This window comes from Bemisia tabaci, chromosome 2, assembly GCF_918797505.1.
Source record: "Bemisia tabaci chromosome 2, PGI_BMITA_v3".
Lineage (NCBI taxonomy): Eukaryota > Metazoa > Arthropoda > Insecta > Hemiptera > Aleyrodidae > Bemisia > Bemisia tabaci.
In genome coordinates, this window is record NC_092794.1 from 51,000,585 (window position 1) to 51,027,720 (window position 27,136).

Below are 27,136 nucleotides of genomic sequence, written 5' to 3' on the forward strand. Positions count from 1 at the left end.
GGGAAGTCCGCGAGGAAATTGCAAAGGGTCTGAGAAAATATGTGGTCGTTTAAGGGAGAAAATTCTTCAGTTAAGCTTTTGTTGTTGGAATGGATCGAAAAACATTTCCGACAGAAAAATTTCACCAACATCCGAAAGAATACATTTTGAACGCTTTACTTCTTATTTGAGCTGAAAGTATAAAGTCGCATAACGATCGATTCGTTACCATAGCTTCAAATGGAAAAATATCTAGAATCGTTCGATTCACGCTTAGTCACTCGTCCTTTTCTACGGACGGTCATTTTAGAAATAAATCTCACTACGAGAGCCGCAGCGGACGTCATCCCGCCGAGAATCGTTTGCAAAATATTGAAAATATTTTGGCAGAATTATACCCGGGAGTCATCGATGATTAATGTATTTCTGACGAGCCCCAAAACACCGTTGGCAGATGATAAGGCGTCTCCAAGCAACAAGCACTTATTTTGCTCATAAATTCTTCACATACGTAGGAAAAAAACTTTGGTTCCGAGAACTGAACATCAGTTCATACGGATAACTACTTTGTTTTCGGTCAAGGTAACCACAGTTTTCAATCCTGCGCACCGAACTTCGGTTCATTTCCATTTAAAACTAAGATAAAGAATCGATTATTAAGGCGTAACGTGCTTTGTGATGTATCGACTTATCTGCCATCTAAACCTATGATAAAGAATGGATTATTAAGGTGTCCGTTGCGAGCGCCCTGTTTATGGATCCTTTCCCACAGGTTCAGATGGCAGATAAATCGATATATCGCAAAGCACGCCATAGCACGCCATGTCACGCCACCGATGAGAAAACGGGTAAGAAAGTGAAACGGAAAAGTTGGTTTTGAGGTCTTGCTTACTTTACTTCCGAACCATCGACAATCGATGCATCGAAGTATCTCAAGCCGCTGAATGAGTTTATTCGCTGACCTGTCACAATGAAAGGGTATTGCCCCCGCTATCAGAGTGAGGTGGCACAGGGATAGCCCATTCGAATATTGTTTATAAGCCCGTTGCCAAATAATACCGAGCGGTCAAAATGTGCCACAGCCGCTCTGTCGCGTTTAGCAAGAACCGCCGTTATACATTAGATATCCGTTAGACGCTGCGCGCTTCCTTAAAGCATAGCCGCGCTTATGGATCCCGTCCAAAAAAACTCGGGCTTGCCACTTGGACCGAGAGGTAATTTAAATATCGAGATTCGATTTCTGCCACTTTGTAAGGAGGAACGTCACATGAGTGATAGAGTGTTGCCACATTTCCCTCGATTAGTTACTTATTTTGCAAAGACTTAAGTATGTATGTTCTTCCTTGAAATTTTCTCTCACGCCGAATTAAATCGCGAAGAAAATTCTTTAGAAATTTGAGGGGAAAAATCATATTTAATCAGATGAAATGTGGCAACGCTTGGTTTTTCATACGTCGTTTTTCCTCACCACGGCAGATTGGAGGCTCTACGAAAATTCGATGATAAATCACCGTGCGGATCTAAAGCGGTGTTGCCAAAATTAGCGTCTTTCGTACTGCGCTGCCGCGCATTCTTTAGGAGAGGTCGAACGAAATAATTTGGATCAAAAAGGTAACCGATGTTTATTTCTTCAAATTTTAAATTTTAAGAGAAAATCGATGGAATCACTTGAAATGCCTCAACATTTTGTATTTACGGAGTTATAAGCTTTTAAAGTTTATACGCCGCAATGAATCGCTCCACCGTTTGCCGCATTAATTAAAGAAAAACCTTGTATATACGACGACCTCCACGGAGAAAGAGATTCTTTATCTTGAAAGGCAAAATTTCATCCGACCAGATTTTGTCAAGTTTTTCAAAAAATCGGATCTTGAGATTTGCTATGGAAGACAAACTTGAATGCGTCACTACTGTTATATCTGGTAGACAGCTATGCACTGGAAACCAACTGATTGTGAGCTCAGCAGAATGGTTGCTCAAAGAGACAATTTTGTATTTAATTTGATGAAGAGTACATCAAATACACCATACTTCAAAGTAGAATACAAAATTGGCTCTTTCAGCGACCGTCAATGATGCGAGCGGCCCGATTGAAACCTCTGCCAGCACTGAAAGTCGTGATCCTGATGGACGTGCGAAGACACGCGAAATTGCCCGTTACAAACATTTCATTTGCGAATTTTTGTAAAAAAAAAAAAAAATAACAATTTTGCGAACGATCCGGCAGCACCACGCCTAAAAATCGCGGGCAATAAATCACCTCCTAGTTATAAGAAATAGAGTTAATACCATGTAGTCCTCTATTCTTTCAATAAAGAAAAAAAAAAAAAAAAAAAAAAAAAAAAAAAAAAAAAATCACCAGATTTGTCTTTCGCTGCACTACCATGCTGCGAAAAAACGCCACCCAGAATTTTCAGACTTTGCCAAATTTCTTCCGATATAACACGATTTGTCGGGGAATTTATTTTAGAGAGCTGTTTTGTTATCAATTGAGAGTTTATTTCGATTTCTGCTCAAAAATGTATCGCGCCTCCCACCTCCTGTAAAGGGGTGATCAGGCATGAGTACCTGACCACCTGACATCATTTGAATCGAGTCATACGCAAGGGCTGAAGTCCCAACAATCATGGGCCTTGTGGGCTGATTACTGAAGTTGATAGGCAAAGCGATAGAAGAAAAAGACAAAGAGGAAATAATGAGATCTCATCGGCTGAGACGGGTAGTTGCTTTAGACTAAGTGTGAAAATAGAGGGGGGAGGGATAGGGCCTCTCGAGGGTTTCCGTTAGTTAGTCTATTGTCTATTGCTTATACCTCCTTTGTGTATTCCAACCGCCCGCTTCCACCAATAGGATTACTCCGTCTTACTTTCGGCCTATTTGTCTATCGATTTCAATGATCAGCTCCCTGGTTTCATGTACAGTTGAGAGTTCTACCTTTTCCATGTGTCAAAATATTCTACAAAGTTTCATGGCGATACAAAGTTCATACCTCCTTTTACCTCCGTCAGTTGCTTATACCTCATTTGTGTATTCCAACCGCCCGCTTCAACCAATTGGATTACTCCGTCTTACTTTCGGCCTATTTGTCTATAGATTTCAATGATCAGCTCCCTGGTTTCATGTACAGTTGAGAGTTCTACCTTTTCCGTGTGTCAAAATATTCTACAAAGTTTCATGGTCTATCAAGGTATACTCTAAATCCGGGTTTTTTGTTGCAGAAAAGAGGATCATGTACGCGATGCCACATACGAACGCTTTACAGCGGCAACTAGCCGACAGCATAGTGCGGATGGTGCCTTTGGACGACATCCGGATTCTCCTGGCCTGCGGGGCCAAAGTCAACGAGCCGGTGACCCAGGGGCTGCGACCCCTCCACTACGCCGTCTGGCAGCGCTACCCTGAGGCCGTCAGACTCCTCCTCATCCGCGGCGGTGACGTCAACGCCAGGGACGAGAGCGGCTACTCCGCTCTTCATCTCTCTGCAGAGCATGGGTAAGTTCTAACACTAGCTGCGTGCAACTCAGCAAACCAGTGATACCATTTTCCGGAACTAGTTCCGAATTCTGAAACTTTTGAAATTTTCCTAAATTTTTCCCGGAACTTTTGAAATTCCCGAAATGTTTCGGATCTTTTGGATTTTCCGGAACTTTCTTGGAACTTTTGAAAACATCTAAAAGAAATCCAGGAACTTTTGACAGTCATGGAGTAGAGTACCTGTATAGGGAGAGTATGGACAGATCGGTTCATGGAGGGCTTAGGGCCCAAAAGTGCAGCCACCTTTCTGAGCAACTTCTAACACACAAAATTTCACTGCCAGCCTACAGATTTCAATTCTAACCAAGATGGCTAAGAATGTACATAAATGAGCGTTCTTTCGCAAAAATAAGTAAATCTATGCAAAAAGTAAACCAAATACATGCTTTCTAAACGACGGTTCGTAACAATTGTATTTGTAAATCGCTCTGGACATTCGAAATTAATAGGTTGGCTGCCCTTTTGGGCCCTAACTTCATTCGCGGAGGCATCGGTGAAGGCCTGATGGACTTTCGGAGTTTCAGATCTGTCGCTACTCTCCCTATACAGGTACTCTATCATGGAGTGGGAGAGATTGGAACAAAAAAGTTCCGAATTCCGGAACTTACATGGAGAAAAAAACTTCGTGCGTGGGACCCGAAGTTTAGGTCATATGGATCTCTGAAGTTTACGGATTGAACATCTGAACACTTTAGGTCCAGCTGCTGAGGTTTGGATCACACATCTGAAACTTCAGTTCTTACATCCGAAGTACTTCGGTTTTCACATCTGAAAAACTTCGGTTCTCACATCCGAAAAACTTCGGTACTCACGTCTGAAGTACTTCAGATGTAAGAACTGAAGTTTCAGATGTGTGATCCGAACCTCGGCAGCTAGACCTAAAGAGTTCAGATGCTCGATCCGAAAACTTCAGAGATCCATATGACCTAAACTTCGGGTCCTATGCATGAGATTTTTTTTCTCCGTGATGACGGACATGGGATGGGAGCACTGCAGCAAACGGAATGGGTCGCAGTTGCGTTGTCGGTAACAAAATTGTGTTTTTATGGTTTCAGCCAGCTAATAGATTAGCAAAACACAATAAAGTTTCTTCATAAGCCAGGTCTCTACGTCCAGTATGAAAGGAGATATCACCTAGGCTTCCAAACCACGGTGCGTGGATGTCATCCACCGCGGCAGTTCAACAGTTCACACTATACGATGGTTTCTTCCACTCTCGTTTAATCCGTGTTTTACGTCTAGTAACTAGTGCAAACAGTGGCTCGCTGATTGATGAAACCAAAGTTTCATCGAGGGTGTACGCTGCGTTTTTCTATGATTGATATCTCCGTTAATATTGGACGTTGAAACTTGGCGTTATTGAAGATATCTAATTTTTTCTGCTGATCTATCAGCTGAAACAATAAAAACTTGATTCTGTGACTGGCGCAACACTGACCCATTCATGAGGTGCCTAGTATCAAAACCTGCAATCTCCATCTACCAAGATTACCTCCATTGAGAACTTTTCTGAGTTCGTTAAGAAAACCAGTGGCACCATCATGTTTCTTGCAAAATTTTACATAATATTATGTTCTTAAATCGCAAATCCCTGACGCATGCAAGAGCTCCATTTCAATCTTACGAGAGGGGAGGGAGCTATTTCCAATCCTACGTTAAGTCCCCCTAAATCAATGTTGCGCACTTCTTGCAATCTTTATCAAACTTCTGCAAGCAACTATTACTGCTTTCAAGCTGTTAAAATTGCCTAAGCAGGTCATTGAAAGCAAACTGAGTATACTGAGTGCGGAGTGCTTAACGAGAAGGTAATTTCGGCGTTGAGCAAATGGACTACATTTTGCAAACTAGGAGCTACAATTTCCGGGTCATCCGTAAAAACACTATTGTGTATAGGGAAACTAATGACACATACGTTGTTTGTAAACTGGGACAAAATATGTAGTTCCTAATGATAAAATGTAGTCGAAATTGGCCTAGACAATATTCCATGGCTTTTCTACACTGAGAAAAAAAGTTACGGGAAATATTGACATACCGTCCGTTCCGGGCTCAGAGGCCGAAAGTTCCGGGTGCTGGAAATTGCTTGTCGAATTGCCTGTAAATAGCCTCGATTGCTCCAAGTGCTACGTCCGGAACGTTCGGCCACTGAGCCCGCAACACGAACGTATGTCCACATAGCCCGTAAGTACGACTTCCACGGCCGGAGTTTTTTTTCAGGGTTGGTTTTCCCTGACGTTTGCCACCCTGAACAACAGGAGCGGAGATTTTGAAACTCCGCAACCGAGTTACGCACTTTTCTACGCAGAGGCGGATCCAGCAATTTGGCAACACCGGATTTCCTCCATTTAAACCTATGCTAAATAATCGATTCTTGTCGGAGCACTTGGCCCCTCCAAGAATCGATACGTTTCCATAGATCTAAATGAAGAGAAGGCATTGTTGCCAATTTGCTGGATCCGCCAATGTTTCTACGTTACACCGTCGACATGCGGTCTGTAAACATTGCCGGGATGCCGGGACCATCGAAAACGTAGTGCTGGGGGATCAGCTGGCCTGGTGTGTCCTCGACCTTGGCCGACCTACGTCACGGGAACCGGGAATCACGCACGGAACCGCGGCACCGCCACCGCCACCGGCCACCGCCGGGACCGAGGTCTCAGTGACCCCAAACTCGTGTCAACAAATCGCATCGCAGCTTGTTGTAGTTGTAATTTCCGCGTCGCAACCCAACAACGCACCCGGCGTCGTCGCTCAAATCAAAATGAACATCAACGTTAAAATCAACATCAACATCGCGCCACCGCGTGAGCGTTACGTTGCGGAGAAGAAGGCAATTACGTCCACCGAAAATGTTGTCACTCGTCAGCGCACAGTGGAACGAATCGATGATAGAGATCAGTGTAGAGTCTAGAACTTTTGGTTTTTCCCGTTCTCTAGTTTTTCCTGATTTTTACGGAAAAATTCTCTGATAAATACTTAGGATTTTCGCTTACACTCCTCTCTAGATTCTCTTGGCAAAAAACAAGAGTTTGCTTCGTTTGCGAAGACATGTATCAACTTTTTTATCATTTGCTTGATTCTTTGAAGCAGAGTCGATACGAGTCATCAGTTTTACGAAAAATTTGATCTCAGAACGGAGAGAGAAGAAATTGTCAGTTTTCAGCATCAATTGGACGTATTTCTGTCAAACGGAACTAAGCGCCATCTGGGGAGGAAGGGAGAGGGGGGCTTAGATTGGCGGCGGAATCGGGCGTCGGGCTCATTCCGTCCTATACTCGCAATACTTTTCCATGGCGCTTAGTTCCGTTCGACAGAACGCACTATCCGGCATTCTAATTTCCTCACAAAGAACTCAAATTGGCGCTTAGTTCCGTTTGACAGAAATACATCCAATTTTCAGACAAATTCGCTGATTTCCCCCGAAATTTTTCGTTTCCAGAGGGATATCGGTTTTTCCAGGTCCTATATACATACACCATTGAGGTCGGACATGATGAGGCAACTTTAAAAACTCATACCTTTGTCAATGAGACACGTAGAGGTTTGAAAGTGGCTCATTCAATTTGCTCGGATGATTCTCTTCATAAAACACTCCTTAAAATTGAAAATGTGACGAAATAATCATCAAAATTCGCAGTTTCGGTCAGAAATCTCATGCCGATCTCCGCCAATGACTCTTTCCACTGTGCGACGGTGATGGCGATGTTCTCATCTCCGACCTAATACCGAACTTACAATGCTTGACAGGAACGCCGAGCATTCGCACGTTGACGAATTTTCTCCGATGAAATATTCTTTTCCGAGAAAACTTTTACAAATTTTCCTCCATAATTTTGGAATAAGGGACCGTCCAAGTAGTATGTGTATGACATTTTGACCGACTTTTTGACCCCCATTTTATCCTTGTAGAACATCCCTAAGACTATATCAATGTTGCGCACTTCATCAAACTTTTGCAAGCTACTTTTACTGTGCTCTCAAACTGTTGAAATTGCCTAGACAGGTCATTTGGCTTTAGAGATAGGTCTAATAATTGATCCTAAAAGAAAGAACCAGACATCAAATAAAAAAAGAAAAAGAAAATCGTGTAAAAAAATAAGCCGAAAAAAGAAGAGACGTATTCTAGCCTCTTTTTTCAACTTTTCTCCCGAATTTGAGCGACAGCTCATTGGCAGCAAAGACCGCGGTGCATTGCTAGTCCACGCCTCGCGCCATCGCGCCTTCAATTTTGCAGATGCAACACGGCCGTCCATCAAGCACGAATAGTTGTATCCCTGCGCCGTCATCAACGCGCGCTCTCTCTCTTATTCTGTTGCCATATTGTGTTGGTTCCGTTTGTCTTATTTGAGATGGTGCTTCAAGGGCTACGTGAGCGACATGCCACAACAAAGACACCGCTCTGCTATCTTCCGTATGGTGTAAAAAGTTAAAAAAAGTTACTTTCGACAGTCAACGGTCAGACTCGCTTAATGATGGCTTATGGCTAAAAAGATGGGAAATTGGTTTAGCAATCCTATTTGCGAGAAACTCGCCAAAGAAAGTGCTCACCCCGACATTCATTAGTCATTATTAGGCGAATTTTATTTGACTTTTTGCTCAAAAAGTTCCTCGTCATTAACCATTGGTAGGCGGAAAAAAGCTTCTGAATTCCATTTTTGGCTCACCCAATTGCATCGCTTAGACTGGAGTCTCTAAAATAGTTCGTCTTTGTATTTGCTTTCTGGTGTAAAAACAATGAGATTATTTATCGAATATATAACTCATATATCGATACATCGAATGACGTGCTTGGCCACCGAATCAATCTATTATTAGAAAAGCATCGAATATAGATTGGGTTCCTCCTGAGAAAAGGCGTAGACGGCGCCCAAGGAAGGGTTGGAGGGATAGGATTGAAACAGAAATATTCAAGTGCACGATGCCCGAAGGGTTGTGGTTCGACAGGGGGCAGTGGTTAGGTGTCGCGCCAGGGGGTGCTATAAAGCGACTTAAATAGAATACGAAGCCGCAATCCTCAAGAGAAAAATTCTATAACAAGAGAGCAATTGACCTTTTGACGATTCGTATAGGCCCCGCAGCGAAACATCCATTTACACGACTTATGACGTCACTGTCGGTACAATCAGTTATATAGCGATTCGAGTGTGAGATGGCGTAGCTCAGGGGGGGTAGAGCGTCGCAAATGCTAGTGCAGACGCAAGGCGTCGCAAGAGCAGATGCAGACACGCGTCGCGACTACTGTGCAGACGATGGCGTCGCTAGAGCAATGCAGACGCAGGGCGTCGCAAGTGCAGAGCTGACACTCGTCGCAACGGCAGTGCAGACACAACGGGATAGACGCGAAGGCCAAAGAAGAACCAAAATGGTTGATGAGATATGATGTCTATTACTGACCGCTACAAAGGGCACACAAATCGTACAGGTTTTGACTCTGGGTCGATGGGATGAGGAGCGGACAAGTGCCGCTCGATCGCCAGTCTCTCCAAGAATCCTGTGAGACCCTGGAGCCACAGGGATGAGAAGCGGCCCACGGCCAGCTCGATCGCCTGTCCTCCAGAGCATAGAATAATAAAGCTAACGCCTATAGAAGAGTCACTCGCGTAAGTGGCCGTTGTGACTCTCGCCTGCTGTGTCCAGGTTTGGTTAGGTCCCGTTGCCCTATACTTTTCTGAACCCGCCAGCTCTTTGCAAGGTTGTCAAATGTAATAGTAGGGCCCAGCAAATTGCAGGGTTGCGAAATGTAGTCAGTGGTGCCAACGAAGAGTCTAATGTTTTGTAAGTGTAAAAGTCATCGTCACAGAGTAAAAGAGTTTGAGTATCAAAATTAATGTAACGGAAACGATTTCCACAGCCTCGTCGTGCTCATGCTGGCCAGATGACTGATAAAATCAGATGTGATCAGCTACAGTTAGAGTGTTACAGTTGGCTATTGCCACCATTTTCATTCTGAATGTAAACAATACCCGCCAGCTCCAGCTCAAGAGCTCCAGGTCCCTGTTCTTCTTCTTCGTCATGAAATCTGCGAGAGTGACTCTTCTATAGGCGTAGCCTTATTATTCTATGTCCAGAGAATAATCCCAGGGCCCAGCTCCAAGGAGCTCCCTAGGTCTACGGCTCTGGCTACCCCCTCCACTTGACTCGGAACCGGTCAAGCCTCGCCCTGCGCATGCGCAGAAGGGATACTACCCCTCTGCCCTCTCGCTGGGGGTGCTCCACCGCTGCCCAGTCCCGTGACGTATGGGTTTTTGTCAGCGCCCTCGACTTGGGTGCCAGGTCCCTGGACCACTCTCACATTCCTCCCGCTTGACTGAAAATTTTTGCGCAGCAAAAATTTTGACTCCTGGCGTTCTCTCTCTCCTTTTTTCTCTGACTCATCTCTCAAAATCGATCATCCCACACAACCCAAAAACTAGACTAACAAGAAAGTAAGCTAAACTAAACTAATCTATGTCACTACTAATATATGTAAGAACTTTGGGGGGGGGGGGCTGCACACAAAAGTATCTACGTATCTACAATCACTACGAAATGGCCTGGGGGGGGGGGGTGGGGTTGCGTGATGTATCCATAAGAAGTATGAAGTGACTAAGCGAAGCTAAACGAAGCTATGTAAAAACTCTGGGAGGGGGGTTGAGAAATGATGAGGGAGGAGTTAGGGTGGGGGGGTGTACACAAAATCATATACAAGACACTGAATGAAATACGCAGAAAGGGGGGTGGGGCTGAGTAAGGTATTTACAACACAAAATTATCTACAAAAACTACAAACTGGTTGATGTGAGGGTGGGGGGGGAGGGGTTGAGAACTGATGACGGGTGGGTAAGGGTAGGGGGGGTGTATACGAATTTATCAACAAGAACACTAAATGAAACACGCAAAGGGGAGGTGAGGTTGACTAAGATATTTACAACACAAAATTATCTACAAAAACTACGAAATGGCTGATGTGAGGGGGGAATGAGGGTTGTATCTACAAGAAGTTTAAATAACTAAGCTGAACTAAACTAATCTACGTCAATACTTGGGGGGGGGGGGGGGGTGAGCAAATTATTTATCATGATTACTAAGAGAAAACATGTAAGGGGGGGGGGGGGGTAAACTGAAAGCACTATACATGAGTATAAGGTCCGTTAAAAAATTATTTGCAAAACTATAACTACCTAAGCACTAATAATGTATGCATGAAGCTGGAGGGAAGGGGAGGGTAAGACTAAAATCACCAGTAAGGGTGAGCAAAGGTTGGGGGGGGGGGGGGGGTTAATACTAACGGTAATATGCAACTTTCGCAAAAGGATGCCCTCTCCTTTGAAAGGAACCGCCAACTTAGAGCAAATATTAAGGGCAATATGTATATTCAAGACGTCTGTTTCACTTTTTGTGAAGAAGTTGCATCCTAAAAACACGCACACCGCTCTAAAACATGGAACTAACTTGACTTCTCCTCATTGACTGCAAGTATACATTATGCAGTTCTGGGGGAGGGGGACATCTGTTGAACGCATTCGACTACAATTATGATGCGGACAATTCTATAGCAGAGAAAAATTATCCATGAAGTCTAGGATAAAAATGTCTTCCTTTCGGGGTAGGAGGGAAGGTTTTGCACTAAACGAGAAACAAAAGTGAGGCAAAAGAATTTTGTGCCAAAAAGCTGAAAAAAAGAAAAAAAAACTTTACAAAATTTATGGCAAAAAGAAGTTTGGATCTTATTGCATAACATTTTACAGATGTTCCTCTCAGTGTACTGTCCAAAAAAGTTAATGGGTGTCGAGTTTCCTCCACTTCTGAAGTCCAATAGGTGGTGGAGCTGCACAATCTCCGCTTCTTCTAGTTGACCTCAATCCGTGGTTGGACTATCTGACAAAAGTTTGCGGTGTTTTGGTGGACGAAGAGGCTTTTTTGACCAATGATCCATTTGTTAGGTAAGGGCCGAATCAGCTGTTAATTCATGAACAAGATGTACCTCAGAGTTGTTGTCCCCGTAACGGGATCGCCGCCGTTTGAAGGGTCGTTGTTGGGGTTGTACCCACTTTCACTTTCTTACTATTGTTGCGATAACCGACCAGCGTAACCAGCTGCAGCGGAAGAGTGTGAGGGTTGCTCCGGGCCTAGAAGAGTTGCGTCGCGGCTAGAATGCATACTGTGATTCCTTGAAAAGATGCAACACTGACCAGCTATTGTTCTGGAGGGCGCGTTTTGTTTGTCCGTCGTCATCGGCCACCTTTCTAATTTGCCCCGCGATAGGATGATCTTCCCTTGTTCTTTCTTCCTCTCGGGGTGCTGTTCTTCGTGCGTCACTGGTATTCCAAGATGTTGGACTGGTGCTCATCCAGTGAGAAGATTTCGATGCTCCATAGAGCTCAATGGAAACCACGCTTGCTCTACAAGACGTGATCTGAACTTCGTAGATTCGGTCTGATGTTCTACTAATTTTCTACTCGCAGTAGAGTAGTTGAACATTTTTCAGCTAAATTGTGATAATTTACGTGGCTAGTTATTGCTTGAAGAAGAAATAACGCAACCGGCTTAACAACAGCCAATTTATCCAAAAATATTGAAGATCTCAAAGAAAAACTTGTCCAGAGCTCGTCCAGAAATTTCGTGACCAGTAAGCTGAAACTACAGTTTATTAGCTTATTTCCCGGCTCTCAATTTCTTTGAAGTCTGACTTTGATAATAAAAAGATATTGAATCGAAATCGAGGGATGATTTAATGATTCAATTTAGTAAATAAGGACCAAAAAATTGAAACACCGAAGTCGAAATCTGACTTGATAGTGTTTTATTCTTTGGCGTGTTGATGGGTACAGGTTGGATACCACAAACCACGTACCAAAAATAAATTCGATAAAATTCCGTAAAAAGTCATCCAAAATTCAGCACACTTGCTTCATAAAACTCCAAAAAATCAAATACTTCAAAAAACACAAAGAAAAACTCAAAATTCAAACACAGCTATCGGAATCTTCTTTCCTGCCTGAGGAAACTCCGGCGCCTACCACCATGTGAGATGGCGTAGCTCAGGGGGGGTAGAGCGTCGCAAGTGCTAGTGCAGACGCAAGGCGTCGCAAGAGCAAGTGCCGACACGCGTCGCGACTGCTGTGCAGACGATGGCGTCGCTAGAGCAATGCAGACGCAGGGCGTCGCAAGTGCAGAGCTGACACTCGTCGCAACGGCAGTGCAGACACAACGGGATAGACGGGAAGAGGCGTAGACAAGAAGAGAACCAAAAGTGATATGAGATGCAATGTCTAATGCTGATCGCTACAAAGGGCACACACAGTTCATACAGTTTTGACTCTGGGTTGATGGGATGAGGAGCGGACAAGTGCCGCTCGATCGCCAGTCTCTCCAAGAATCCTGTGAGACCCTGGAGCCACAGGGATGAGAAGCGGCCCACGGCCAGCTCGATCGCCTGTCCTCCAGAGAATAATCCCAGGGCCCAGCTCCGAGGAGCTCCCTAGGTCTCCGGCTCTGGCTACCCCCTCCACTTGACTCGGAACCGGTCAAGCCTCGCCCTGCGCATGCGCAGAAGGGATACTACCCCTCTGCCCTCTCGCTGGGGGTGCTCCACCGCTGCCCAGTCCCGTGACGTATGGGTTTTTGTCAGCGCCCTCGACTTGGGTGCCAGGTCCCTGGACCACTCTCACACGAGTATGCGATTATTCGGCAGTAAAAACCCTCGGGGTACTTTTGGACGCAGTTTTCCCCCGCCGCTGGGGTTAAGTTCTATCTTTTTTCAACCCTCTCGCCCCTTATTCGTGCAAACGGAAATTCACCCGACTCCCTTTTCCGTTTCTTCATTTTGTCGTCGCCCCTCTGACGCGAGGGCCAGTGGGGTGGCGTGCTTTGCGATATATCGATTGATCTACCATTTAAACCTATGGAAAAGGATCGACAAGTAGAGTGTTCTCAGCGAACACCTTAATAATCGATTCTTTACCATAGCTTTAAGTGGGGACTTATCGATAATCGCGATCATACACGCCCCACCACTGGTGTGATGAGGGCGTATCTTAGTTTTACATATAAATTCATGCTTTCTGGGGCTCATTCGAAGATCGAGATATCCTTACGCCAGAGGGGCGACGATTTTTCCAATCGCGCTATACGCGTCGCTCACGAGGAACCAGGAGCCTATACTGCCGTGCTAAGGAAGAACGCCGTATGAACATTCGAGAGTTGCCAAATTTCTCCGGATAAAATAGGTATTTTTGAGAAAAGTTATTCATATTTCTTCTTGAAATTTTCAGATATTTTAGATAAAAATGCGAACAAAATCGTCTGAAAAATTTGAGGAAAAATATTCGCACTTCTCCAGGCAAAGTCTGGTTTTATTGAAGTAAATCCGGCAACGTCTAAGGGCTCATACGGCGTTTTTACTTAGCATGGCAGTATATGATTCGATGAACACGAAAGTCAGCAAATCACGGAACCAAAAATCGAAGGCACAACGATAAAATAACCGAACATTAATACTGACAAGATCAAAACTTAGTGGTCGATAATTAAGTGAAGAGCGCTTCTTGTCCAGAAGTTTTCATCTTCTCAGAAAGTATGATTCCTCCCCCCACGAGTTTTCGTTTTGTTCAGCGGTTGCGGTCAGCCGACCGAAACTTCTAACGGCATACCGGGACCGAGGGTAATTGAACAATCTACGTTTCTACATCTAAATTTTGCGAGAGGGAACTATACTGAACACTTACCAACTAGTTAAAGTTCAAAGGTCAGGCCTGAGAGTTTACGGTTCTGAAACAAAGAAAAAAAATCAAGTGTTTTTAATTATTATTTTTTTTTTATTTCTGTATACCTGCTTTTAGGAAACACTTGAAACTTTCATTATTCGAACCAACATATGTCAGAGTCCTTGAATGGACCAGTACACCAGTTACGAATTTAAGCATTCTGATACATGTTCCTTCCTCAAAATTTCACGCAGAATACGATTCGCGCAACGAAAATTACTGAAATCAACACCTAGCTAAACTATTTCACTTTTATCTACGCGTAAACTTAGAAGTCCCTCTCATAAAGAAACAAAGATCGTTCGCCTTCAATGAAGTGACTAGGCCATGTGATCGGTTTGAGAGTGGTTAATAGTTACTAGAAGCAGTTTTCCCACATTCATTCGTTTAAAGCAGGGCATTGACTGATAAATTTCACTCTCCTAATATAATTTCGGGCCGGAATTTTCCGATTAGCGATTGGTGAATCGATTAATTGGATGACTTTCGATTCAAGATCGGGAGCATGTATGAGAATGCTTAAATTCGTACCATGCATTAAAAAAAAACTCCGACCGTACAAGCCGTACTTACGGGCTATATGGACGTACCGTCCGCGTTCTGGGCTCAGAGGCCGAAAGTTCCAGGCGTAGCACCCGGAAATTTTGGCCTCTCGGACCGGAACGGACGGGATGTCCATACAGCCCGTTACTTTTTTTTCAGTGTGCCTATTGGACCATTGCACGGAGAAAAAAACTTCGTGCGTGGGACCCGAAGTTTAGGTCATATGAATCTCTGAAGTTTTCGGATTGAGCATCTGAACACTTTAGGTCCAGTTGCTGAGGTTTGGATCTCACATCTGAAACTTTAGTTCTTACACCTGAAGTACTTCGGTTTTCACATCCGAAAAACTTCGGTTCTCACAACCGAAAAACTTCGGTTCTCACATCTGAAGTACTTCAGATGTAAGGACTGAAGTTTCAGAGGTGTGATCCAAACCTCAGCAACTGGACCTAAAGTGTTCAGATGCTCAATCCGGAAACTTCAGAGATCCATATGACCTAAACTTCGGGTCCCACGCACTAGAGTCCCTTTATACTGAGAGTCAAGACAACACCCCTCATGGAGTCACAAACGGGAATAAAGATTACACAAATTGAACGTTTTTCGTAATCTTTGATCGGCTCATTCTTAAATTCCTTTCTCCGTTCCTTCTCTCATTCCGTTTGTTCCTTGTCGAACCCGAAATTCCTCGGTCCATTCCAGATTATAATCTTTGCAATTGGTGAAAATGTAATCTTTATTCCCGTTTGTGACACTGTGAAGGCCTAAAATCCGGTTAACCAATCAGAAATGGATTCGCATTGTCTTGACTCTCAGTAGAAAGGGACTCTACCACGCACGAGGTTTTTTTCTCCGTGTGGTACCTTGTCTAGTAGTTCAATGCTTGCGACATAGCCACTGAATGAGTGTGTTTCGTTTTATGTTGGCAGGTACACGGAACTGGTGGCCCTGTTGCTGGCACAAGGGGCGCAGGTAGACTACCGGGAGGACACGGACGACCCGTTCCCGCGGACGACGGTCTGCGACGAGCCCCTCCGATTGGCCATCCGGAACCGGCATGCCGATGTGGCGCGACTCCTCCTGGAGCACGGCGCCGACCCCAACAAACGATACTTCTCCGGCTCCGAGATCAACCTCGTCTCCCCGCTGGACCTCGAGTTCATGAACCTCCTCCTCACCTACGGCGCTGACCCCAACACCCGCGATAGGGCCGGGCTCACACCCCTCATGAAAGCTGCCCGTCTACCTCAAGTGAGTAACAACTCTCAGCTATGGACTTATGGAGATGTTGCATGTGCGAGGGATTTGCGATTTGACCATTGTTTCTTATGTAAAAGTTTGCGAGAAACACGATGGTGCCACTGGTTTTCTCTGAAATCATCTCCCAAGCTCAAAGAAGCTCTCTAAGTGAGGCTAAAATGGAAGGGATATGCCACCCTACCCTGAAAGTCCACCTCTAAATCAAAACAAACTCTCCATGCAAAAATAGGGAGCAAATACAGTAGCAGGGTTGACACTTTATTTGGGGACTCCAAAACTGAAAACACGGCATCACTGCTAATGTATTTGCTCCCGATCTTTGCATGGAGAGTTTGTTTTGATGTAGAGGTGGACTCTCAGGGTAGGGTGGGATATCCCCTCCATTTTAGCCTCACTTTGAGAACTTTTTTTGAGCTTGGGAGTTGATTTCAGAGAAAATCAGTGGCACCATCGTGTTTCTCGCGAACTTTTACGTAAGAATCAATTGTCAAATCGCAAATTCCTCACACATGCAACATCTCCATTGTCGGAGACAAAGATATACCCTCCACTGGTATCTTGGTAACAGTAATGATCGCGGTAAGTTGCGATTTGATCGGAGAATGTATCGCGATTTTGCCCAAGTCGATTTATTGCAGTATGATTGGATAAAGAATTGCGATTTTATCACATAGATTCGCAATAAAATCGTGATTTTATCGACAGTGCTTTATTGCGATACTATATCAAACAAAAAACGCGTGATAAATTTATATAAAATTCTGACTCTATCGAATGCAATTTTATGGAGATATAGTCGTGACATGATTGAGAATAATCGCTCAGATGTTGATGATCCTATCAATTTTATTCCCGAAAAATCTTTTTAAAAAGTGGCAACTTACCTAATTTAAAAATATTGCGATTTTCCTGTTGAAAAATGCTACTTGGGACTTCACCCAAAGCTCGTCATTCGCCTAGTAGGTATATCAAAAGCCAAGAAAAAGGGTGATGACTAGTACCTACTCCTTTAAAATAATTTTCCATAAGCTGAAGTGTTGAATCCCCGCAATTAAAAGCTTTCATCTGTCGTCAAGAGACCAGTGGAGGGTCTGTTGTTCCTGGCTATAGTGTAGCATGTAGCTATATATTAGGGTAGTCCTTATTATGGACCTTCGAGAACTGAAAACTCTACACGCCCCACAACAAATGCTATTGGGTTAGTCATGGACGTAAAAAAAAAGGAATTCGGAAAAAAGGATTTTATCCTGTTTTCCCTTCCGCAATGGGAATTCCAGTGTTACAGAAAATAGGAACGATGGCTGCGGCATGATGTCAACATCTTCGTTCCGAATATGAGAGGAGCATCCTACTTTCGTTCATTGTTACTTCCTACTTCCTCTTGACTTTTTCTGGAACGAGGAAAACATTATCAAAATTCACCTTTTTTCCTGCCCCATACACTTTTTAATCATTTCAATATTTTACGGACCTCGCATCAGTTATCAAAATAATCTAATCGTATACGGCACAGTGGCCTTCACTCCTGTGAATTGCCGCTAATAGAATCAATTGCGTTTAAATAGAGTTTATCATTTTTTGTATGTAGGCACTCCGTCGTCCGAAGGGAATTCCGTTATGTTGTAATGGAGGATGGCAGTCAGTTAAAAACCTCAATCTGATCCATTCGCGAAAATTCGCCTTATGATTGCGCAAGTATGTTTTTCATAGAGTACATGGAGTCGTAATGTGAATGGGAGAGCTCGCGCCATTTTCTGGTCGACGACTGCTAAGCCCGGTGTGCGCTGAGCTTCCGCCACTTTTTCGATACATTTTCGATCAAAAATGGCGCTTATATACCTAGTATACCTAAGAGTATACCTAGTATACCTAAGAGTATACCTAGTATACCTAGAAATACCTAGTATCTTCTTATTGTTACATCGGATGGCCGGGTCCTCGTGTATCGAATACAATCGATTGTGTGTCGAAAATGTGACCCGGCGTGACACAGGAATATACTGCCGTGCTAAGGAAGAACGCCGTATGAACCTTCAGGCGTTGCCAAATTTCCTTTGATAAAACGCGAATTTCCTGGTAAATTTATGAATATTTTCCCCTCAATTTTTTAGATAATTTTGTCCGCAATTTCGCCTACAGTTCCTGAAACTTTCAGGGGCAAATATACATATCTTTATTCAAAAATAAACATTTTATCGGAGGAAATTTGGCAACTCTCGTATGTTCATACGGCGTTCTTCCTTAGCCCCGCAGAATACGGCTCCATGCATTCTATGATCTTTTTTCATGGGACTAGTTTTTTAATGCACTGAAAAAAAACTCCGGTCGTGGAAGCCGTACTTACGAGCTACATGGACATATCGTCCGCGTCCTGAGCTCTGAAGTCGAAAGTTCCGGGCGTAGCACCCGGAGCAATCGAAGCTACACTCGAAACAAAAACACAATGGATCTAGAGTCCAGACTCTTGGAAACATTGACAAGAAAAAGGACTCTTGATTCAATCAGATTTAAGCTTAAATCAAGAAGAAATCCGCTTAAATTAAGAGGCTTGGTTCTTGACTTAAGCCAGATTTTGATTGAATCAAGAGTACTTTTTCTTGTCGATGTTTTTACAAGTCTTGACTCTAGATCAAATGTGGTTTTTTTTCGAGTGTGCGGCTCAAGCACCCGGAGCTTTCGGCATCTAAGCCCGGGTATGTCTACATCGACGGTGTATTTCGGCAATCACATAACTCGTTTGTGATGTCTGAAAATCTCTGCCTCTATGGTATTTTTTTTAAAGGAGAACAAACTGACATCTATCCTTGAAGTTTTTACAGAATTTTCTTCGCACAGAGAAGAAAATTCACGGCAGTTTTAAAAAATTGCCGTTGAGTAGTTTTCCGTTTAAAAAAGTAAGTAAGACAGGAAGTCTGCGACGTCGCAAAGCGAGTTATGTGATTACCGACTTACACCGTCGATATAGCCCTTAATTTTGTATTTCAGTGTGCTATGTGCGATTAGCTTGGTGTTTGGGGGATAGACTGTGGATATTAATGGTGTTGATGTGTTTGTTTTTGAGGGGATGGACTCGGTTCTGCTGCTCATCTCGTACGGGGCCGACGTGAACGCAATGACGGACGCGCGGCACGACTACCGGACGGTGCTCCACTACGCCGTCCTCTCCGGAAACAACGCCATCGTGAACCTCCTCCTCAAGCAGGGCGCCAAGCTCAACTTCACCACGGACTACGCAAAACCCACCCCCCTCGACCTCGCTATCCTCAAGGGTGATATCAGCCTCGTCAAAATGCTCCTCGTCTCCGGTAATTTCACGCCACTTTTTCTTCTACGAGGTACAGTGCTGCAGTTGCATTGCTGAGGGAAAATGCCGTATAACACTGGAAAAAAAAACACATTGGATCTAGAGTCCAGACTCTTGAAAACTTTGACAAGAAAAAGTACTCTCGATTCAATCGGATTATTGCTTGAATCAAAACGAAATCCGCTTAGATTAAGAGGCTTGGTTCTAGATTTAAGCTAGATTCTGATTGAATCAAGAGTACTTTTTCTTGTCGATGTTTTTGAGAGTCTGCAGGACTCTAGATACAATGTGTTTTTTTTCCAGTGAAGCCTTTGGACGTTGCCATTTTTCATCCGATAAAAAGAGGGTTTCCAGGGAGAATTACGAATATTTTTCTTCAATTTTTCAAGGAGGTTTGTTCGTAATGCAATATGAAATATCCGAAAATTCGAGGGAAAAATATTCATAACTTTCCTGAAAAATTGATTACTTTAGAGGGAAATTTGGCAACATTTGAATGTTTATAAGGCGTTTTTCCTTCATGCCAAAAAATGAAAATGCTGTATAAGCGTTCGGACGTTGCCATATTTCATCCAATAAAAGAGTTTCCAGGGAGAATTACGAATGTTTTCCTTCAATTTTTTCAGAGGAGTTCGTTCGCAATTCAATCTAAAATATCTGAAAATTTGAGGGAAGAATATTCACATATTTCTTCAAAAATTGATTATTTTTCGAGGGAAATTTGGTGACATTTGAATGTTTATAAGGCGTTTTTCCTTCATGCCAAAAAATGAAAATGCTGTATAAGCGTTCGGACGTTGCCATATTTCATCCAATAAAAGAGTTTCCAGGGAGAATTACGAATGTTTTCCTTCAATTTTTTCAGAGGAGTTCGTTCGCAATTCAATCTAAAATATCTGAAAATTTGAGGGAAGAATATTCACATATTTCTTCAAAAATTGATTATTTTTCGAGGGAAATTTGGTGACATTTGAATGTTCATACGGCCTTTTTCCTCAGTTAGAATACTGCCATGCCTGTGGGCTGATTACTAGCGAAAAACCCGTGACTGAGCTCACAGAATTTAATGGCATTATATCAACTGTCGGCAGATATAGTCAAATTTTGATGGTTTACGAAGTTTCGTGAGTTTTCCGTCTATTTCTAATGAGGGGATCGTCGGAACACTTTGAAAATTCGCGTTTTTTCAATGTTCCACATCAGATTTTATGTTGGGCCCTGAAGTGACGATTGGTAAGCATCGGGACCACTCAAGTATCTGGTAAAATATGTGAAGATGGTCAACCGAAATCTTTGGGCCCATCATAGATTCTGATGTGGAACACTGAAGAAACGCGAATTTTGGGCTTCGAACCCAAATTTAAGTCTCCGTTTTGAATCAAGAAAATGTGAGCCTCTTCGGGGCCCAAATTCTTGTGTAATATACCTGCCTACGTCGTCGACGAAATTGTTGAGAAATCATCAGAAAACTCGTGTTGCTCGCGCACCTGTACACCGGTTCAACGCAAAAAACACTAAAAACGCAATAGCATTGGTGTAGCAAGAGAGTTGTTGTTAACCTTGGGCCCAAAGGTGCCGGTCAACAATCGTCACATATTTTACGTCTCAATTGGCCTAAAACAACACATCAATAGATCATTGACTGTCACTTGAGGGCCCAGCATAAAGTCGAATGTGGGACACTGAAAACCGTGAATTTTCGTAGATTTTGGCCTTCGAACCAAAATTGGATCTCCGTTTCAAGTTAGAAAATGTACATTAAATATCGCCGATGCACAAATTTTTACGTAAAACATAAGTCATCAGCTGTAAAATATACATCAATAACTGCAAAACATTGAAAAATCTGGGGGTTCCGAGGGAGGGTGGATTTTTGGCCCTTATCGATACCCCTTCTTTAAAATGCCTTGAGCAGGGTGTCTACTAAAACAGGCAGGTCAAAAATAAGTATACTTTTGCAGTATATACTTCCTCGAGAAATTCAGTACCTTCTTCAACAGAAAATTTCCGTACTTTTCCAGTACCCCAATTTGACGAAATTAGAAAAATTTCCAAAATTTGAAATTGCGACTAAAACGACAAAAAATTTAAAAAAAATTCCGGACCTTTTTGCGGAATTTCCGCACTTTTTCAATACTTCCGGACCGCCCTTAAAAAATTAATAATAATTCCGGACTTGTACACTGAAAAAAAAAAGTTCGGTAAATCCGAACTAATTAGGATCATGTGGAGCCAGGTTTTGTTCGGTACACACAACCGAATTATTCGGTCTGTTCAACCGAATTGTTTGGTCTATGCGACCGAACCATAATAAATTCTTACAGTTCGGTTCAGTGGACCGAACAGTTCGGCTGAGAAGACCGAATAATTCGGTCGTGTGTACCGAACAAAATCGTGGTTCCATATGATCCTAACTAGTTCGGATTTACCGAACTTTTTTTTCAGTGTAGACACCCTGCTTGAGCCACAGCTGAGAGAATATCTTAAACTCAAGTGCAACAGCTGCTCTCGGCTATCCTCACGTTGGGCCGGAATCGTTTCGAACGATGAGCCAAAGCCCAGGTCACGAGATGTGCGCCAAGATCTGACTCAGTTTCGGGCAAATCACTCTTATTGCGTCGCAAACGCGCGGATTTGCGAGCGTAATTGTTTCACACACCCTTGCCACTTCTCTCGTTAAATTCTTATGATTTCCTCCGCTTTTTACGGGAAATTCGGATGTTTCTGTGTCAAAATGGCAACACGGTTTTGATCGCGGGCCATGTTCCGATGCCGAAACTGAGAGCGCCCGTCTGTCTCCGCGAATCCCGCGGTGTAAATAGCCGCGCGGGTCTTGCCTCTTGCGTGAGAAAACGCAAGTACTCCCGCTCCGAGGAGAAACCTCGTATGTGCCCGTCGTTGTGAGTCGTTTTCGCACGGTTACCAAATCACCCGACGCACGGTGGATCGAATCAATAGGAGAGGTCGGACAAAATTTGAAAACTTTAAACGCTTGTGACTCCACTTATACAAAACTTTGATGTTCTAAAAGTGGTCCCATTGGTTTCCTAGTGAAATTTTCTTCTAGTAGCGCCCCTAGAACTTTAAAATGTGACGAAATAAACGACAAAATTCCCAATTTTCGTCTGAAATTTTATGTCCGACCTCTCTAATTGACTCGATCCACTGTGCGACGGTGAGACAGTGACAAGTGCAGTTTTATTTAAAATTTCCATATGACTTAACATTTTACAATTAGGAACTACAATTTCTGGCTCGTCCGTAAAAACACTAAAGTGTACGGAGAAACTAATGGCACATACGTTGTTTCCAAACTGAGCCATGAATTGTGGTTCCAAATTGCAGAGTAAGATCCGAATGGAGCTCTTTCGTGCTGCATAGACTTGCGATTTAAGTAAAAAAAACATCAACACCCGAAAAAACGTTCAGATGATGAAGCGAGAGGGAAAATTTTAAAAAAATCATTAAAATAAGATTAAACGGGAACACAAAAATTGAAAGAACAATTTCTTTGAAAAATTGGTACAACTGTAAAGCGTTACGCAATGCGTCCCTGAGGCCCCCTCCTCTCCCCTCAACACGGGTTCAGACCTTCTCCTTCTTGTAGCGTCACGTATTTAATTTAAGAAAATTTGGCAACGTCTGAGGGCTCATATGACGTTCTCCTTTAGCACAGCAGAATATGTACATAGAGTGGTTCTCAAATGTTGGCAAGGGTCAGCCGTACGTGACAGCTCAGCTACTTGGAACGTAAAACTCTTTGTTTACTTTAATTTTTGATTGGCAAGCCCCGCACAGATCAATCCAATCTTTATTACGCTCAATTGATCCTTTCCGATCCTCGCCGCCAAAAAGTACCGATCAGTCTTACGCAATAGCATTTAAATTTCAAGGGCATCGCGAGATGTCATTATTTTTAGTGGGGTACTAAAGGTCAAGGGAAACTCGTCGAGACTTCAGTAATTTTGGGCAAAAGGATCCGCGGGCTAATTACTGACATTAATAGATAAGGTGATAGGCAAAAGACAAAGAGGAAATGGTGCGGTTGCAATGGACAAAGTAAGTATTTAATGAACTAACTCGTAGCAACCCACGATAATTGCGGTTCAACTTTACCATACTTAGTAAGAACCCATTTCAACGAATCCATTTTCTCTTTGTCTCCTAAGTCTATCAATTTTAATAACTAGCCCGCAGAAAGGGCCATCCATACTGGTTAAATTTCCTGGTGGATCAACAGCTAGTTCCTGTTGAATATGCAGCGACACGAATTTCTCATTTGAAACTACAGGGGATCTCCTTGTTTTAAACAGTATCCCTACCATTTTTGAGAGATTTCCGGTCGATTGAAAGCTGTTTCCGGTAGACTTAACGAGAATTCCTGTCGCGGCATACTTAACTTGAATATTTTTCTCAGGGTATACAATTATGGCGCCAGGATCGAAGATGGTGTCATACCCTGAGAAAAGGGTTCCTAATGTTAAAAGCGAGTGGTATCAACGGACAATAAATGTCAGTAATAGGCTATCTAACAGCGGCGCACGAGAGATCCTTTAGTCATTCCATCATTTCTCCCTCAGCCTACAACAACCACCAGTGTTCGAAACTCACCATTGAGTTTTAGAAGCCGAGTGGCGCATCAAGCCCGATTTTTAGGCGCCATTGAAGATTTTTTAGGGGCCTAATTGACTTTTTGCCTATACATTACGGCGCAGTTAGTGGAAAGTTGGACGCAAGATGTTTTCGTAACAGAACTAGTAAGTAGCTGTAACTTGGGGAAGACAAAAGCACAAATTATGAAATCGTGAAGAATAGAAAAAGCTTTCACTTGTGGTGCTGAAAATTTCGAACTATCACCTAATATGAAAATTCAGATTTCTAGGGGGCAATTTTTAGAGTCCACGTTGGCGCAGAGCCTTCATATTTTAGGCGCCATGGCCGATTTTTTAGGCGCGTTGGCGTCTGTGAGTTTCGAACACTGACAACCACCCGTTTCAACCGATAGGGTATATCCTTGTCTATCACTGTGTCTATTAACTTCAATAATCAGCCCGCAGTGGCCATTCTCTTCCTATAAGTGCTCTAATCCACCTGCGGCCGTGTGTTTGCAGGAGCAAACGTGAACTCTAACTCACCCATCATCGGATCCCCTTTGCACGTAGTGTGCGCGGATAGCATCGAGAACCGACTGGAGATTTTGCATATGCTGCTGGTGGCAGGGGCGGACCCTAATTTGGTTATCGACAGCGATGAAGGACCCCCGCTCCGACCCGTTCTCTCCGAATACATGGCCTCCAACGAGAAACCCTGTCCGCATGTCGTCAGCCTCCTCCTCCGATATGGTGCCAAAGTAAGTCAACTTGTACCCTCTCCTCATCAACTCTCATCCCACGAAATATAGTTTTTCGATTAGAAATAATTACGGTGATTCGTCAAGCTCCATTGACGTGGTCGCACTGGCATGCGATATAATTATAGCATCGATTAGGTAAAAAATCTCGGCAGATTTTGAATTTTTAACCAAACAAAGGACGATAACCCCTGCGCAAGAGCCTAAAGAATCATTCGAAGCCCAAAAATCGGCAAAATTCAGAGAAATTAAAGCAGAATAGTGTTTGGGATAAAACCTCGCATTCGATTCAGCTATCGATTTCTGTATCGAATGCGAGGTTTTTTTCCAAACACTATTCTGCTTTAATTTCTCTGAATTTTGCCAATTTTTGGCCTTTGAATGATTCTATAGGCTTTTGCGCAGGAGCTATCGTCCTTTGTTTGGCTAAAAATTCAAAATCTGCCGAGATTTTTTACCTAATCATTGCGATATAACGCACGCCAGTTCGAGCACGTCACTTGAGCTTGACGAATCACCTTAAGTAATCGATAGAAATGTATAAATGAATAGATAGAATTTATCAATCGATGACGTCATCGGAGCACCTTCTACAATGTTAAAAAGTTAGTCTAAAGATAGAATTTATCGGTGGATGACGTCATCGGAGCACGCACTACGATGTTAAAATTTTTGGAGTGAATTTCTGTGCTGGCGTTTACAACGCGCCCAAAAACCCGGAGTGATGTGAATGCGAATAAGGGGAATCTATTCTACTCACGGAATGACCTACACTATTACGGAGCGGAATCCACTCTTTCTGGAGTGAAATACGCTTTTATGGTGCTAATTTCACTTCGCATTCGTATCTCTCGGGGTTTTTGGGCGCTATACAAGCTTCGCTGTCAGACGAATGCAACAACTGCATTTTTCGACCACTGTAGATTGCCTGGGACAAATATACACAGCAGAGAGTGTCAACTCTGCACTCGGCAATGACAGAAAAATGCAGTTCTTGCATTTGTCTGATAGCGGAGAGTGTCAACTTTACCAGATGAGACAATAATGACGGGTTATAGGACATTTCGTCAACGATTTTTTGTCCACGCACCTGTTTTTTCCAGTAATTTACGTCCACGCGTTTTTTCGACATGCGAGGAAAGATCTGTACTTTTAAAGGATGCCTGTCATTCTTAATACGTTCAATTTCGTATAATACTGTGCAACGACTCTGTTGTGAAATAGTTGCTTCAGGCGCCGCCGCACGGCGGGCGGGCGGTCAGCGTGGGACGCGCATTGGCGCCTACAAACCTAAGTGGATACTTCAAGCATTGTGCAATGCGTGAAGTATCCACTTAGGTTTGTAGGCGCCAGTGAGCCTCTCACGCTGGCAGCACGCCGCTCCGCTCTGGAAGGCTCTAATATTTATACTCGCATAGTCAGCGTTTTTTAACTGATGCTTTTGAAATGTTTGCACACTCTGCATTGATTATTCTCATTTAAATTGATGGGGAAAAAAATTGTATCAATTTATCAAAGGAGAGCAATAATATAATGTGTTTTTTAAATATTGATGGTTTCGTGTCAAATTTAATGATTTTCAAGGCACTTTAATTTTTTATTTAACATTTTGTGCTTTTACTGTGCTGCAGCGAGGTGCACGCGCAACCAAACGCTCAGAATTTGACGTATTTAACTCTAAAAGATCGATGTACAAATGGGTTAAAAGTAAAGATTGCGTTCTTCTTGGTTTTTTTTCCTCTTTTGTTCATTTTTGCAGTTTCTTTCGGCACAACTGCGGCTCATTGAGATTAATATCGATGCCATCGCTTGGAAAAGGTTTTACAAATATTTGTCATGTTTTAAAAATATAAATGTTTACAAAATGAAGTAATAATTTCGTAAAAAAAAAAAAAAAAATGTAAACAAATAAAAAAAGTACCTATACATATGTAAGGTATTATATTGTACATCGAATATTTTTAGGATAGAAATAACACCATATATTCACGAATGACAATTTAAAAAGATGAATCAAAAGGAGAAAGTAACATTTCATTTAGAAAATGAGCAACCATAACAACACCTCCTTCTCTCTCAATTTCATATTGTCAATAAAATTTTACATACCGATTAAAGTATAACGCTTGGACCAAGTCACTGTTGCTTAGATTACATGTGGGCGTAAACCACTGTACAAAAAAGGTACGCGGACAAAAAATCGTTGACAAAATGTCCTGAAACCGAATGACGATTAGGTATCGCAAAGCCCCCGGGCGCGCTGTAAAGGCGACTCGTGCACTGAAAAAAAATAATATGCTATTTTAGCACCTGGGATGTCAAAAATGTGTCTGGTGATCCCAAGATGCTGCCTTTACTGCCCTTGCAGTTAACTTTACATCCTATGAATGCAAATTTAACTGCGTGTGCAATCAAGGTAGC

General features: G+C 43.0%; 1 protein-coding gene and 1 long non-coding RNA gene across 2 annotated transcripts in view; both read left to right on the top strand.

The window, feature by feature from the left end:
* Positions 1-27,136, top strand: part of LOC140224119 (uncharacterized) — a 643,754-nt gene that overhangs the window by 187,247 nt on the left and 429,371 nt on the right. The window lies entirely within an intron of this gene.
* LOC109039508 (ankyrin repeat domain-containing protein 61) overlaps positions 1-27,136 on the top strand; it is a 41,013-nt gene that overhangs the window by 12,320 nt on the left and 1,557 nt on the right. The window contains exons 2-5 of the mRNA XM_019055007.2: positions 3,198-3,471; positions 15,731-16,052; positions 19,123-19,366; positions 24,477-24,715. Of these exons, the coding sequence (XP_018910552.1) occupies positions 3,209-3,471; positions 15,731-16,052; positions 19,123-19,366; positions 24,477-24,715 (1,068 nt within the window). The 5' untranslated portion in view covers positions 3,198-3,208. The remainder of the gene's footprint in view (positions 1-3,197; positions 3,472-15,730; positions 16,053-19,122; positions 19,367-24,476; positions 24,716-27,136) is intronic.